At 39.6% G+C, this 16,031-nt stretch overlaps 1 protein-coding gene across 7 annotated transcripts in view; it reads right to left on the reverse strand.

Annotated features, from left to right (window-relative positions):
• Window positions 1–16,031, reverse strand: part of akap13 (A-kinase anchoring protein 13) — a 114,131-nt gene that overhangs the window by 51,167 nt on the left and 46,933 nt on the right. For all 7 annotated transcript variants that reach the window (XR_010914246.1, XM_067502283.1, XM_067502285.1 and 4 more), the window contains 3 exons: window positions 7,215–7,434; window positions 5,818–6,550; window positions 1,010–3,841 (listed from right to left, as the gene is read on the reverse strand). Coding sequence is in view for 6 of the 7 variants with exons in the window: in XM_067502283.1 (XP_067358384.1) it covers window positions 1,010–3,841; window positions 5,818–6,550; window positions 7,215–7,434 (3,785 nt within the window). In the remaining variant the exon portion in view is untranslated. The remainder of the gene's footprint in view (window positions 1–1,009; window positions 3,842–5,817; window positions 6,551–7,214; window positions 7,435–16,031) is intronic.

Genomic DNA, 16,031 nt, shown 5'->3' on the forward strand with positions numbered 1-16,031 from the left:
AAACCTTGCTGAAGGAAGGGACCTGGAAACTAATATTTACTCTTACAGAACTTCAGGTTATCTGCAGAGATGGAAGAACATAAAAGAAGGACGACCAGCAGCAGTGGAGCTTGAAAATACATTTCCTAAATCTATTTCTGCTGCCAAACAAATTTCTTTTTTTCACCCTTTAGGAATTATCTAAAAATAGATTAATTGAAAAAAAAAATGCAATTTTATCTATTTTAAATAAAACGTAAAGTAACACAATTCAATGAATTAGTTGCATACTGTGGGACAGAAATGCCTAATTAAGTGTAGGAATTCGGTGAATTCCATTTGAAATGGGAAGACTGAATTCTGCAAATTTCAATTGCCAGAAATTTTAACCTTGAAAGATCAAAATCCAATCCAACCTTGAAGCCTCAAAATCCAAGATGGTTACTCTGTAGTAAAATATAATTTAATAGCACTTCCGTCTTGTGTCATTAATATTCATCATACACAAAGCAGTGCCTGGCTTCAATTTCAGGACATATTGCTACAAAATATGTACACACAAAACACTGTGCCGTGCTTTGTTATAAATCAATGCTGCTAATAACTCATAACTTGGCTTGATTTGGCATTGTTACAGAAACCCAGCTGTTGTACTGGAACAGAGTCACCTCGCGAGTGACATCATTCCCGGCTTGGATTTGGATCCTATCCAAAGAAACATAAAACTGCCTGTCAAGATCTTCACCAACACATTAAGAAGACAAAAATGCACAAAAGTGAAGGGGCTTGATTGCTTCTGGAGTGACAGTGTTTGGTAAAAACATACCTTGTATCTTACAAAGTATTATTAGAGTATAAAAATTGGCAAATATTCACATTTAGTACATGACAACAAAAAAGGTTAATGTGTGTGTTAATGTGTTGAAGATGGATAGTGGTGAACAGGAGAGAATGAGTCCACTAATGAAAGTGGTAGAATTGTGATGTGTTTAAAGATATACAGCATGGAGTAATGTATACCATTATTTACCTGTGTGAGATGTGTCCTCCACAGTGATCATGTCTTTCCTTACTTCCTCCTCAAGTTTCAGCGTTTTCCTTTCTCTATGCTTCCATCCATCTACTGTATCCAAAGAGTCAGAATCTTTATCAAACAACTCATTCTCCTCGTGCACAGCCACACATTTGTGACTGGTGTTGTCGAATGCTGCAGCGACAAGCTTCGTTTCTACCGGCAGTTGGGAGGACTGGAATTTGCCAAATTCCACATTGACTGGGGCAATCGGTTCCTCTGGACTGGAATCAGCTACAGGAGCTGAGTCATGGGGGGTAGCGGGAAGTGTTGGATTGCATGAGAGCAGCAAAGTGTGACTCTCCCACTCACACTGTGTTTGAAGCAGACCCATCTCAGGTTGTTTAGCTTGACTTTCTAAGCTTTTTACACTGTCCAGCCGATGGGCCTGCCCACCCCCCTCACCTTCAGCTGTTAGAAATTCTACAGAAAGACTACTACCTCTTCGAAAATGTGAAGCTAACAGCTCTGCACCGCTCTCTTCCTGATAAACAGACTGCTCGTTAGGACTGTGCTCAGACTCAGAATCAGGGCACAATGTCAAACTGGGTAACTGTGAGTGTTGTCCTGTGTCTACAACAGGAGAGGGCAGCTGGATTTCCATCTGCATGTGACCATGGCTGTCTACCTCAGCTGGATTCATGCTATTTGTTTTTGGAAAAGATTCTAAATCCACTTGCAGTAGTTTTTCCTCCTCTTTAGACTGTGGGTGTGTGAAAACTTTGTCTTGTTTTGTTTCAGTTTCTAATTCCTCTTTGTGGACTCGTGGTAAACTAGGAGAGTCTGTCTCAGTTATAGACTGTAACTCTTCAGACTCTGACATTTTAACATACGCTTGTCCTTCACAGCTAGACTGACCAATAGACTCAGATGGTCCATTAGGATCTTGTCCATAAACTGGACAATTTGCTGACAGACTATCTGCTGGCCCCTGGCTCAGTTCTATTCTAGCCATAGCTGATGCTATTGCTACAGTCACAACTGCTACTGCTGTGATAGCCAGATCTTCATTGTATTTCTGCAGATTTTCTTGGTCTAAAGAAGAAAGTTCCAACTTTTTCCCACACTCTGTGGAGGATAAGTCCTCACCAGGCACCACCTCATACTCTTCATTTGTTCCCTGCCAACTTGACTCCTTACCAACTTCCTCTTCACCCACCCTCAACTCACGTCTCTTTTCCTCCTTGCTTGGCTGATCTCTTAGCATCTCAGAAACCAAACAATGCTCTAAATATTCCTTTGCAGTTGTCTCAGTGCTTCCTTCCTGTATCTGAAACGGTGAAAAATCTTTTGCACCTTCACAGAGCAGCCCTGCAGCTTCTGTAGATAAACAGATGCCCTTAGGTCGTTCCACTAAATCCTCAGGTTGTATCGGTTTGTTTGAATCAAGAAACTGTACATATTGTGTAGTCTTTTCGGGAAATACCACAGGAAACAAGTCCTCTGTGACTTCTGTAGGCTTCAAATTTGTGATAGGAAGTTGCTCTGGAAACTTATATTCCACCAATCCTGTCCAGTCCACAAATGTCACCCTCTCATTTTTTGCTACAGTCTCTGACGCTATCTGATCCAGTGCTGGATCAGATAATTCTGGCTCTACAAAATCAAGTGGTTCCTTTTCTATGGGTTGCACAGTTGTAATATCCACCGTATCTGCCGTTCTATTGTCCGTGTCAGTGAGTGGTGAAGCAGCAGCAGTAAAATCCATGTTAAAGTCATCAGGTTCATGGGCGCTTACATTTTCATCCTTGGATAGTTCCTTACTTTCTATTGTCTGTAAGGCTGTAGCCTCAGTCAGATCTATTTTTCCCTGGTCTGTAAGGGTAGTATGGGTAGAATCCGAAGTTCCAACAGCACAGTCGGGTCCATGCGTGTCTCTGGTCTGGCTCTCTGTTTGGCTGGGTAGATGCATAGCATTGTCAGCTTCCTCTTGCTGGCTTGGCTCAGAAACAGTGGGAGACTGAACATGTGCCCTTCCTGTTTGATCCTTCGCTTCAGATTCTAACTCTGAGTGAGGGTTCAGGTTTGTCACTTGTTCTCTCGGTGTCTCACTCTGACTCTGATATTCATTACTAGAGATAGAGCTTAGCTTGGCCTCAGTGACTCCTCTTCTCCCCTTCTTCCTCCTGTTTTTCCTGCCCTTTGCTCCTTTCTCTTCAGCCCCTGGCTTTTCTTCTCCTCTCTCTTCGATGTCTACTGTGGTCTCTCTGTTCCTGACCTCCTCCTCCCCTCCCTCCTTCCAGTGTGGCCCTATTTCCTTCTCTCGCTGCAATCCCTGTACTTCCTGTCTTTGTGTGGCAGGCCCATGTGACTGTGCTGGCTGGGCTCCAGCAGCATGTAGCTGACTCAGAGCTGAATGCCGTTGACTAGAACTGAGAGCCTGTTTCAACAGCTGTGGAGGTCCGGGATCAGACCCTTGCAAATCACATTCTGCCTGCTCCAGCTGTGCAAGTTTTCTCTCATCCATTTTGTCACCATCATACCAAATGGACTGGGAGTTGACTTCCTTTCTTTTGGAGTCTTCACTGGCACCCTGGTTTACGTTTTCACCCTGATACCAGACTGATGTTGCTGCTGTGTCTGATCGCTGTGGGGGGGACCCCATTGGGCTTCCAATCCAGCCTCCATCACGCCAAAGCCCTCTACGGCCTTTTTTTTTCATGTCTGGAGACCCGGGGCTTGCTCTGCTGCCAGACTGAGGAGTCTTGTTCAATGAGTTGGGTTGGCTTTGTTTTTCTGGATCCAACTGGCTTTCCTGGTGATCCTGAGATTGTTCCTGACCCATTGTTACTGAAACAGGACAAGTTTAGATTAAGATTCCACAGAAATCTTTTTTTCTTTAACTTTGGTTTGCTAACTTTGGTTGGTCTTCATAGGTCTGGTATTGTTAGTTAACAATATCAGATGTGAAAACACAACAACATTGTTACCAGAAAGCACGATGCATCAAGAAACACACTTTCACATGATCAGTAATAAGATGGTAATTAGATGGTCTGATCTGGAAGTTTGTTTTTCAGCTAGAAAAAGGTCACTGACTGACTACAAAATCTGACTTTGACTCAGATCGACCCTGCAAATCGTATTTTGAGCCAATTTAACATATTACACTAATCACCCAAAACATTAATATCACCTGGTAGTTTGAATATAGAAATATGATCAGTTTTAATATCATGAAGATGAAGTAATAAATGCTGATGAATCATTCTGGGTTAACTGCGTGTTAGCATATAAAGTGGTCAAAATCAGCTCCACCTTAACAAACAGTGACCTTTGACCCTGATTTTTATTAATTACTATACGAGTTATACGAGCTATATTTTGCCATAGTTACCACAATCGGTAGTGTGTAAAATATTTTGTTTTCTTAGTGGAGTACTTTTACTGTTGTACAGTAAACTCTATGTGATTAGTACTTTTTCTTGACAAAAAGATTTACAGTGGTACTGTTTTTGTAGTCGAAGTCCAATACTTGGACTTTTAGTTGAGTATAGAGTTCATGTACTGTACTTCTACCAACTCTGCATACAGTGAATTACTTTTAGCAGTGTATGGGGCTATGTAGTTACAGACTGCGTAGCGTGACCATGCTAAACCTGGTTCTCAATGATATTATTAGGAACTTCAGTGGTAAAGTTATGGGTGATCGACTGATCTTTCGTAATGTTTTTTGTACAGTTCCATCCATCATACAGTCACAGACCTTTTATTCCTGTAGGTTGTGCAAACCATTTTTTTATATTACAATCGAGAAGTGCAAGAACAAAGTACCTAAAGGCTCATAAATGACAGAAATGACGAAATTTTCAACGTTGAATCAGATTAGTAAGGTAGCTTGTTGTTCAGTTTGTATGTTTGCCTATAGTAAGGGTGAGTTTAGAATTCAGACTGGATCAATACAGCAAATACAGCAACAGTCATCTTTTTTCTTACTCTGGCGCTTTCTGTAACAGGTGGTTGAAACTAAGTACAGTAAGCACATATAATCAAGTATTATATACGTACAATTCTGAGATAGCTGCACTTTCACTATTTGTATTGTATCTTACATTTGTTCTACTACTATCTAGGGGGAAAGTTTGTGCTTTTTAATTCACAAAATTTATTTGAGATTGATCTTTAATATTTCGATTTTTTTTTTTTTTTTTTTTTGCATGTACATGTACACTTTATCATGAATAAAAATTTGGAAGGTACAGTTTTACCTAAATCTTGATTTTTGCTTGGGCCATTAACCACCACACAACCACATCTGTATTGGTGATGGCTGTGGCTCAGGAGAAGCACTCTTTCACCAATCTTAGTATCTGCAGCAAACTCCAGCAGGTGAAAACAGCAAAGCAGCTAAAGTCCAGGCACAGGCACTATTAGACTTTTGCTTTATGATGAACCTGCCACGCTCTAAATGCTGTTTGCTAATCCTTGTCACAACTTACAAGTGAGACTGTTTCACTGCCCTTTGATCATCTGTCAAAGAAGCTTCAAGTTTGCTTGTTTGGTCTGAATAACTACCCTGAGGGTTATCTGCTTTTTATGTCTTACTCTACAGCTCATCCTAAGTTGTGTAAAAGACAGTGTCACTATGACAAACAAATAAATGACTATGTTCTTTCCTAAAATAGCAGCAAAAATTAGTTGTTGCAACTGCATAGCAACAGTACATATCGTGATCAAATTTAAAATGCTTATTGGGTGACAAACAATGTAAGGAGGTGATCAATCATTCAATTACCTCAACTGTTCAAGCACTCTGAGAAACTGACCTGTCTCGTGTTCAGCTGCTTCCACAGTTGAGATGAACTGATCTCGTCTTGCTGACGGTTTCTGGATGTCTCCCTTTTTTGACTCTGTCTCTACAGCATGCTCATAAATTGGCACAGCAACTTCCCAGTTCTCTTCTTCCTGTTTTTCTATAATGTTTGTGGTAGGCGTGTGTACCAGCTTCCTGCTAGTGCACTTCCCATCACCACCTGGTGCAGACACTGGCTTTATGGGTAAAGGAGTCTCTCCAGTAGCGGGGATTTTTGTGGCTCCTCCATCAGTAATCACAGATGCCACCACTAGTTTAGTGGGTAAAACACTTCCTCGTGCTTTGGGTGCACTTCCTGTTGAATCAGTGGGCGTCTGTGCAGTTTCTCTACCGGACTCTAAGTTGCTTGTTTTATTTCCTGCCGATTCTGTTGAATGTCTTTTGGCTTTCACAGTTCTTTTTTTGTTTCTCTTTTTGCGACCAGCAGGAGATTTGGTAGGTGGCACACTCCTCTTTCCTTCCCCTGCATCGAGTCTCTGACAAAGATGTCCACTAGTACACGACATATGAGTGACAACAGCAGAGTGTGTTGTGTTCTCTATTAAGGGAGGACTTCCCTGAACCTCTGTGGTTTGCACAACCAGGCCTGCATCCCACTGGCTCTCCTGTTGTCCGTTAGAGCAGAGCAGCAGCTCACAGGCAGGGCCAACCTGTGGCACTGTAATGGTGCCAGTACAGGGTTCCCTCTGAAAAAAGAATAGTCAGGGTCTGAAAGCTGAAACAGGCAACTACGACTGGGTTGTGGTTTCAGCCTCTCTCTCAGAATGACTACACATCTAATCCCTTTACTACCTCAGACATTACGGATAAATCGAAACAAAATTATTTATATTAAAAAAAATACACATTAACCTTTATAATACAAACTGTGCACATACACCACTCTGGTCAGTATAGTACAGCTAAAATAATTTAAGAGATTAGATAAATACTGTTTCACACTATAAAAGTCATACATAAGGTGCTTTAGATAATATAGTTAAATTGAGTTGTTTGCCTTGTGCATCAGGAGTGCAGCTGCTGAGTTAACTGTTCTTTTACTCCTCCACTCCACTATGAGCAGGAATTTAAAACAAAATAGAGGAAAAACTAATTGCTGCAGTCCCTGGCTTCCCAACTCAATTTAACGTCTCCTTAATAATACAGTAATAAAGAACTTCCCATGGAAACACATCACTCATATTCTTGGTGGCAGATACGTCGGAAAACAAGTTAATACTCTAAAGGATGGATGAGAGAGGACGTTAAAGACAGATACTGCTTAATATAACAGTCCCACAACTTCAGATCAACGGGTGAACAGATACCGTCAGTTAGTTTCTATCTATGTGTCTGAGGCTATTTGCTCACCTGTGTGTCTCTGTGAAGCTGAATCAGTCTCCTTAGCTCCTCTACCTCCTCCCGTATGATGCACTGTTCTCTGCTATCTGTCTTTGCCCCCCCCACACTCTGCTGCCTGCCGGGGAGTGTTAGGGTGTAGGTGCCAAGGTTTGCATGATGCTCAAACACTCTGCCTTCACGGTAGCAGTGCTTCTTTGGTTCCACCTGTATATCTGAGGACGCCTCATACCTGTGATGACACAAAATAATATATCCAATGAAGAAACGTGGAATATTAAACACAAAAGTATGCACACATAGTCACAATGGTACCAATAACTTTTGATGTTTTACATACCTGTCCACTCTGAGTCACTGGCTGTAAGTGTGACTTCAAGAGCTCAATGTGTCAAACTGCATTGTTAAAAACTAAAATTAGAAACTACAATCTCATCAAACTTGACAAATGTAAATAGAAAGAAAAAAGTCCAAACAAATACTCTGAACACTGAATGTGCGACACACACAGCTCTGTGTGGTAGAAGACATCCCATTACTCATTCAGGCTTGGAAACCACACCCACCCCAAATCAACACACACCCTAAACTGCCGATCGTCACTCTGACATTCACTGTTCTCACAACTCCTCTCTCCATTCATCTGCACCAGCCACAGCAATATGTACCAGAACACAGAGTCCACAAAGGTCCTGACATGCTCCTTTATCCCCAACCTTGCACTGTAGTGTGTGTCTTTACATTCTGTGGTAATGTAGGGAAGCCACACACACCAGTACGTTCTCAGGTACTCGGGTAAAAACACAATCCAATCATTCGGAGGCAGGTGTACTCTAGATTAACAAACACCCGCCCAGTGTTGTAAACCGGTTTCTCTAGATATGACAACATTAATGCTTTTAAGTTTCTGTTAGATTGTCTTGTACACCTTTACTGATAAAAGCATAATGTATGGGCCTGTTTTGTCAGATCAATGACAACTAACCAGGAAGTGTGGTAGAACAAGGTCATGTTTTCATTTTAGAATTTGGAGTACATGTACATAGAGTACACAGTGGGTGTACTTGTTATAAGGAAACTAATGAGTCAGTGAAGGTGGGGCTTTGGGTCTATTTCAGGTGATGTCCTTTGTGTCTCATTCTTACTGTACCTACTGTAATGACCAAGCACTCGGTTCAGTGCAACAACCTTAAAGAATAAAAACAATCAAAATAAATAAAAATATTCGTATTATTGTGGTAAACATTGTTCTAGTGGGCTTCTTGTTGGTACTGGGGGTCCTCAACAGTCTCCCTTAGGTGGAACCCTCCCAGAGCCTGGGATCACCACTGCTTTGTCTGGTCTCAATATGAGGTTAATTTGTTGTTGTAGAGCTTGGAAATTCAGAGACATAAGTAAGCTCATTAGTTTCTCGTTTCCTCAAACAGTGGTCAACACTGATTGGCTGTGCGCACAAAAGTCATCGAAGCATGGATCATAGTTAGGACCATACTTTAGCATGCATCCACTTCACTCAGGACTATGGATGTGCACAGAGCTGGATATGACAATCAGCCCTTCAGCCAAATGTTCAGAATGGCCACTCATGATACCGCAATTAAAAAAAGTGTTTTCTCCATTGGCTACAATGATAAAAGAGGTGTTTGTGAAACTGTAGATAAAACAAACTACAAAAAAGTCCAAAGGTATTTTTGCCAGGTGATCTTTTTTTAGTCCAGTTACTATGCACCATCTTTATTTATTGATTTTTAATTAAAAGACAATGGACAGAAAAATACAACAATGGTCCTAGACTCAAACTTGGGACATTTTGTGTTGTGTATGTGTTAAGACTACAGCTCATCATATCATATCACAACACTTATTAAAAAAAAGGATTAGATATACAGTAGCTCAAATGAAAAATGTAAAAACAAATCACCAGTTTTCAATAGTAGAAAGAAGATGTTTTCAGAGTAAAAACTAAGAAATCCACTGTCGACTACTTGCTCAACAGCTAAAAGCAGACACACGTGGTTAGAGTTTAGCTGGCTTAGTAGATAGGGAACACAGAGGATACACAGCATGCACCGCAGCACCCACCACCAGCTCATGAGGGTAATATCTGACTGTTTAGCTGCTACACACAAGTCAATAAGGTCCAAATGCTATAAAAATATTAAAGCAACTAAAATCTGTGCAGTGCCACAAGGTTGAGGATGATGTTCTGTTAGCTCAAAATAAATAGCAACAGTTATTAATTTATTTAATGGCTAGCACAAGTACTGTTTAGTTTAACAATAAAACTTATATTAATGTTTGTAAAACTGTTTACAGCAGTGAAATGTACTTAGGGGCTATAACTAAGTAAGTTATTATATTTTTTTGAATGTGTTACTTTACACTTACAGAGTGCAATTTAAAAATCTGTAATTTTTCCCAGCTGTCATAGGGCGAGAGACAGGGACACCTACAGGCAATTTAGAGCCACCAATTAACCTAACATGCATGTCTTTGGACTATGGGAGGAAAACCAGAATACCCAGAGGAAACCTATGCAAGCACAGGGAGAACATGCAAACCCCACACAGAAAGGCCACAGCCAGCAGGTAGATTCAAACCAGTTACCTTCTAACTGTGACGCCAGTGTGAACCACTCCACCACTGTGCTGCCAGCTAGCACAATCGTCAAATTCAAAATCAGTCCTCTTCGATCTGCTCATCTCGGTATGAAACGGCATTACTTAGCATTTTTACAATCCACCGTGCTCTGCACGACCCTTCAGGTAGTTGTAGTTATCAAATTACAATTAAAGAAAATTACAAATGAAGCAGACATTATTGCTCTTCTTTGATTGGTCCACAGGGAGAGCCTCGTTCAAAATGTTTTTAGAAGTGAATATCTCAGTGCACTGCTGCCACCACGCCTCTCTATAGGAAAGATGTTGAACACTGTAACCACTGTGCATTTCCAGCTACTTGATACTTTGTTTTGATTACAGTCAAGAGGCAAATATTGTACTAATAATCAGCTATGTTTATTTGAAAATTGTACCTCTTAGTAAGATTAAGATTCAGATCAAGTAAACAAACATTATAAATAGTCAATATAACCCATCTTTACTAATTAGTGGGAGAGCTGTAAGCACAGCTCTCACACTATTGAGATCCTTTTCTTTGTTTCCAGTATTTAATTTCTGAAAGCAATCACACTATTGTTGTTTCCAGTATTTAATTTTATTATTATTATTATTATTATTATTATTATTATTCCGTATTCTTCCGCCCGTTTTTCGGCGTGCTGTAAGTCCTGAATGCTAAAAGCTGCAAACATGGTTCCAACTGTAATATGTTAAGCATGGTTGGGAGAGGTGTGCTCACTACCCTATGTGCTGTCAGCTAATGTACTGTAATTATTATGAATATTAATATGATATTTTTTTTTAATGGAAAGTCTATGGTAATGATGTTTAAACTGCAATATCTCAAAAACTACACATGGTAGCATGATGCAGCTTTGTGGGATGCTGTCCCATGATGAAGTGCTTCACATGTTACAGCGTGGGCTCTATAGCGCCACCGTGTGGTCAGATATCAGCCTGTATATGTTAGTTGTTTTGACATGCTACTAGTCCTACACGCTTACAGCTAGAAACATGGTTCCAACTGTAATATGTTAAGTACAGTTAGGAGAGTAGATGTATTACTCTGTGGGCTGACAGCTGATGTACAATAATTGTTATGAATATTTGTATGATTTTTATTTTGCATTGCCGTCTATGAGAGCAATCTTCACACGGCTATATCTCGGAAACTATGCGTGATATTTTTATGAAACTTTGACCCATGATGCCCCATGATGAAATGCTTCACATGTTACAGTGTGGGCTCTCTAGCGCCACCGTGTGGTCAGTTATCAGCATGTTTATGTTAGTTGTTTTGACATGCTACTACTCCTACACGCTTACAGCTAGAAACATGGTTCCAACTGTAATATGTTAAGTACAGTTAGGAGAGTAGATGTATTACTCTGTGGGCTGACAGCTGATGTACAATAATTGTTATGAATATTTGTATGATTTTTATTTTGCATTGCCGTCTATGAGAGCAATCTTCACACGGCTATATCTCGGAAACTATGCGTGATATTTTTATGAAACTTTGACCCATGATGCCCCATGATGAAATGCTTCACATGTTACAGTGTGGGCTCTCTAGCGCCACCGTGTGGTCAGTTATCAGCATGTTTATGTTAGTTGTTTTGACATGCTACTACTCCTACACGCTTACAGCTAGAAACATGGTTCCAACTGTAATATGTTAAGTACAGTTAGGAGAGTAGATGTATTACTCTGTGGGCTGACAGCTGATGTACAATAATTGTTATGAATATTTGTATGATTTTTATTTTGCATTGCCGTCTATGAGAGCAATCTTCACACGGCTATATCTCGGAAACTATGCGTGATATTTTTATGAAACTTTGACCCATGATGCCCCATGATGAAATGCTTCACATGTTACAGTGTGGGCTCTCTAGCGCCACCGTGTGGTCAGTTATCAGCATGTTTATGTTAGTTGTTTTGACATGCTACTACTCCTACACGCTTACAGCTAGAAACATGGTTCCAACTGTAACATGTTAAGTACAGTTAGGAGAGTTGATGTATTACTCTGTGGGCTGACAGCTGATGTACAATAATTATTATGAATATTTGTATGATTAGTTTTTTGCCGTCAATGAGAGCAATCTTCACATGGCTGTATCTCGGAAACTACACGTGATATTGTTATGAAACTTTGACTCATGATGCCCCATGATGAAATGCTTCACATGTTACAGTGTGGGCTCTCTAGCGCCACCGTGTGGTCAGTTATTTAACTCGTTTTTTAACTCCTAAAAATTGTTTTTTTTTTTCTGATTTCACTTCTATGTTGTACAGGGCCTTTAGTACTACCACGTGCACCTGGCGGCCGTTCGCGGTACTGCAACTGTTTCGATCTTTTTTTTTAAGCTAATGCAATGACTGACTTGAATGAAACTTTACAAATATGTGCAGGACACTGCCCTAAACACGCGTGTTAAACGTTTATCCACTAGGGGGCGCTATTGTGGGTGGTTTTTTTTTTGTATTTTATCCTCAGAACTTCATTAGTGTTGAGAGGGCAAGATGGCAACAGTTGATTCCTTTGGACAGGCTGCCATCTGCTGGAGAGTTGGTGAATAACAATTGAAAACTTCTTCATTGTTTCATGAGCTTTCACTAGTTGTTTAATATTTTAAAAAACTACACATGTTACAGTGTTGCCTGTTGCTTCTACAACTTTCAGAGCTGCAGATTCGGCGATGGCTGCAGCAGGTGCAGCGGCTGGCTTTCAGCAATCACACGCATTTTCTGCAGGAAATGCCCATTCTAGTTAGTGGGAGAGCTGTAAGCACAGCTCTCACACTATTGAGATCCTTTTCTTTATTATTATTATTATTATTATTATTATTATTATTATTATTATAGCCCGTTTTTCGGTCGCTATCTAGTCCTAGACGGTTTGTCGTAGAAACTTCGTTCCACTTCCTAAACGTAGGTCCCTTTTAGGACAGGGGTGGTATTACTTTTCTCATTAATAGCTTTTATACTTTTTATTATATTTCACTTTTTATGAACTTTTTTTCCCATAGAAAATGAATGGAAGGCACTTAAAATTTCCCTTCAACTTGCCACTTTTCATCTGCCTCTTGTGTCGTCATACTTTGGAGTAGAAACTTCATTTAAAGTTTATACGGGTCTAGTCCCTTTCAACTTTTTCTGGGTGGATCAGCTTCTTTCTATCTTTTATACTTTTTGAATAATCGCAGTTTTAGTTTTAGGCAACTTTTGGAGCTTTTTCAACTTTTCCATTAGTGTGTATTGCGGAATGTTGGAGCAGCTAGAGTGGGTGACATCACACGCACTCTAACTTTTCAGCTTCCACTTTTAGCAACTTTTTTCCTTCTTTTCCTTCAGTCAACTTTAATCTTACATAAACAAACTATACATCAGAATGTAGGTATTTTTGTCTTCTTTCAGTAAATGTAACTCTCATAGTCACAGGACTGACGGTTCTTTCTCCAAGAGTCCAGAAGCGGAGAGAGTGCCGTCTGAAACTCCCATTGGAGCCCATTATAACAGAGGTTCTTAAATTCTCCTCAAATCACAAACGGGGGGCTGTTTTCAAATTGCCACCACGCCTTCATTTTATGGAGTATATTCAAATAAAGTACATCAGTGTGTTCATTGAAGCCTTTTGTCACTCACAGTTTTTGAATTGTTTCGATAGGACTAATACTTTTTCATATTTTGAGCATTTTGCGAGGCATAGTCTCAGCACTTTTCCAGCCTGCCTTTGCATTTGGCTCACATGACTCAGCAGGCGGGCAGCGGGCAGCAGTCATTGTCATGGTAACGGACACAGCTGCATGACGTCATGTAATCAGCCTCAGAGCTGTGTCCACACACTTTACCTGAGTTTTTCTCCCTCAACATACACAGTGGAGACACACACAGACACACACCCTCACAGACAGGAAATACCCTTTCAAAATAAAAGCCTTTCATAATATGTTATCCACTTTTTAGCATTTAAATGCTAAAATGACTTTGTGGTGAAGTTTCCCTACACACACACCCTCACAGATATGAAACACACTTTCAAAATAAAAGCCTTTCATAATATTTTATCCACTTTTTAGCATTTAAATGCTAAAATGACTTTGTGGTGAAGTTTCCCTACACACACACCCACAGACAGGAAACACACTTTCAAAATAAAAGCCTTTTATCATTCTTATTTTAATTATTTAGCATTTAAATGCTAAAATGAGTTTGTTTTGAAGTCTCCCTACAGTGGACACACAAACTACCACGCAGACACAGACAGGAAACACACTTTCAAATTAAAAGCTCTTTTCAACTTTTTTTTTTTTCAGCAGTTTTTCAGCATTAAAATGGTTCCTTCATTTCTAATTAGTTACTTCTAGCTTTTTTCTTTACACTTTAATAGCAACTTTTTTACTTTGCTTCTTTTTTTTGTTTCTTTCAACTTTGGGAATATTTACCTTTTCCTTTGTTTCTTACTACTTCTTTCCACTTTTGTTAATCAAGTTGTTGCTTTTTCACTTCTTCCTTTACACTTTTAATAGCAACTTTTTTACTTTGCTTCTTTCTTTGTTTCTTTTAACTTTGGGAATATTTACCTTTTCCTTTGTTTCTTACTACTTCTTTCCACTTTTGTTAATCAAGTTGTTGCTTTTTCACTTCTTACTTTTTTCTTTACACTTTCAATAGCAACTTTTTACTTTGCTTCTTTTTCTGCTTCTTTACACTTTAAATATCAACTTTTTACTTATTTACCTACTCCATTGTTACTTTCTACTTTTTTCTTTTCTTAATTCAACTTTTCCTGGGATTTTGGATTTTTTCCTTTTCTTGTCATCTTCTTCTTTCTCTTTTTGTTTGTATTTATCTCTCTTCAGCGTTTGCGGCTTTGAACGTACAAACGCCTCTGCTCTCAGCCGCTTCTGAGCGGTCGGCCTCTACCGGGCGACTTAACAGCTCTCCCACGTAATTTCCTTGGAAATTGCCTTTTCTAGTTATTAGTGGGAGAGCTGTAAGCACAGCTCTCACACTATTGAGATCCTTTCTCTTTATTATTATTATTATTATTTTTATTTCGCCGTTTTTCGGTCACTATCTCCTCCTAGACGGTTTGTCGTAGAAACTCCGTTCCACTTCCTAATCGTAGGTCTCTTTTAGGACATGTGGGCTATTACTTTTCTCATTAATAACTTTTATACTTTTTATTATATTTCACTTTTTATCAACTTTTCTTCCCATTGAAAATGAATGGAAGCCACTTAAAACTTCCCTTCAACTTGCCACTTTTCATCTGCCTCTTGTGTCGTCATACTTTGGAGTAGAAACTTCATTTAAAGTTTATACGGGTCTAGTCCCTTTCAACTTTTTCTGTGTTGATCAGCTTCTTTGTATCTTTTATACTTTTTGAATAATCGCAGTTTTAGTTTTAGGCAACTTTTGGAGCTTTTTCAACTTTTCCATTAGTGTGTATTGCGGAATGTTGGAGCAGCTAGAGTGGGTGACATCACACGCACTCTAACTTTTCAGCTTCCACTTTTAGCAACTTTTTTCCTTCTTTTCCTTCTTTCCTTCAGTCAACTTTAATCTTACATAAACAAACTATACATCAGAATGTAGGTATTTTTGTCTTCTTTCAGTAAATGTAACTCTCATAGTGACAGGACTGACGGTTCTTTCTCCAAGTGTCCAGAAGCAGAGAGAGTGCCGTCTGAAACTCCCATTGGAGCCCATTATAACAGAGGTTCTTAAATTCTAATCAAATCACAAACGGGGGGCTGTTTTAAAATCGCCACCACGCCTTCATTTTATGGAGTATCTTCAAATAAAGTACATCAGTGTGTTCATTGAAGCCTTTTGTCACTCACAGTTTTTGGATTGTTTCGATAGGACTAATACCTTTTCATATTTTGAGCATTTTGCGAGGCATAGTCTCAGCAATTTTCCAGCCTGCCTTTGCATTTGGCTCACATGACTCAGCAGGCGGGCAGCAGTCATTGTCATGGTAACGGACACAGCTGCATGACGTCATGTAATCAGCCTCAGAGCTGTGTCCACACACTTTACCTGAGTTTTTCTCCCTCAATATACACAGTGGAGACAGACACACACACACACCCTCACAGACAGGAAACACTTTCAAAATAAAAGCCTTTCATAATACTTTATCCACTTTTTAGCATTTAAATGCTAAAATGACTTTGTGGTGAAGTTTCCCTAC

This window comes from Channa argus, chromosome 4 (assembly GCF_033026475.1).
Source record: "Channa argus isolate prfri chromosome 4, Channa argus male v1.0, whole genome shotgun sequence".
Lineage (NCBI taxonomy): Eukaryota > Metazoa > Chordata > Actinopteri > Anabantiformes > Channidae > Channa > Channa argus.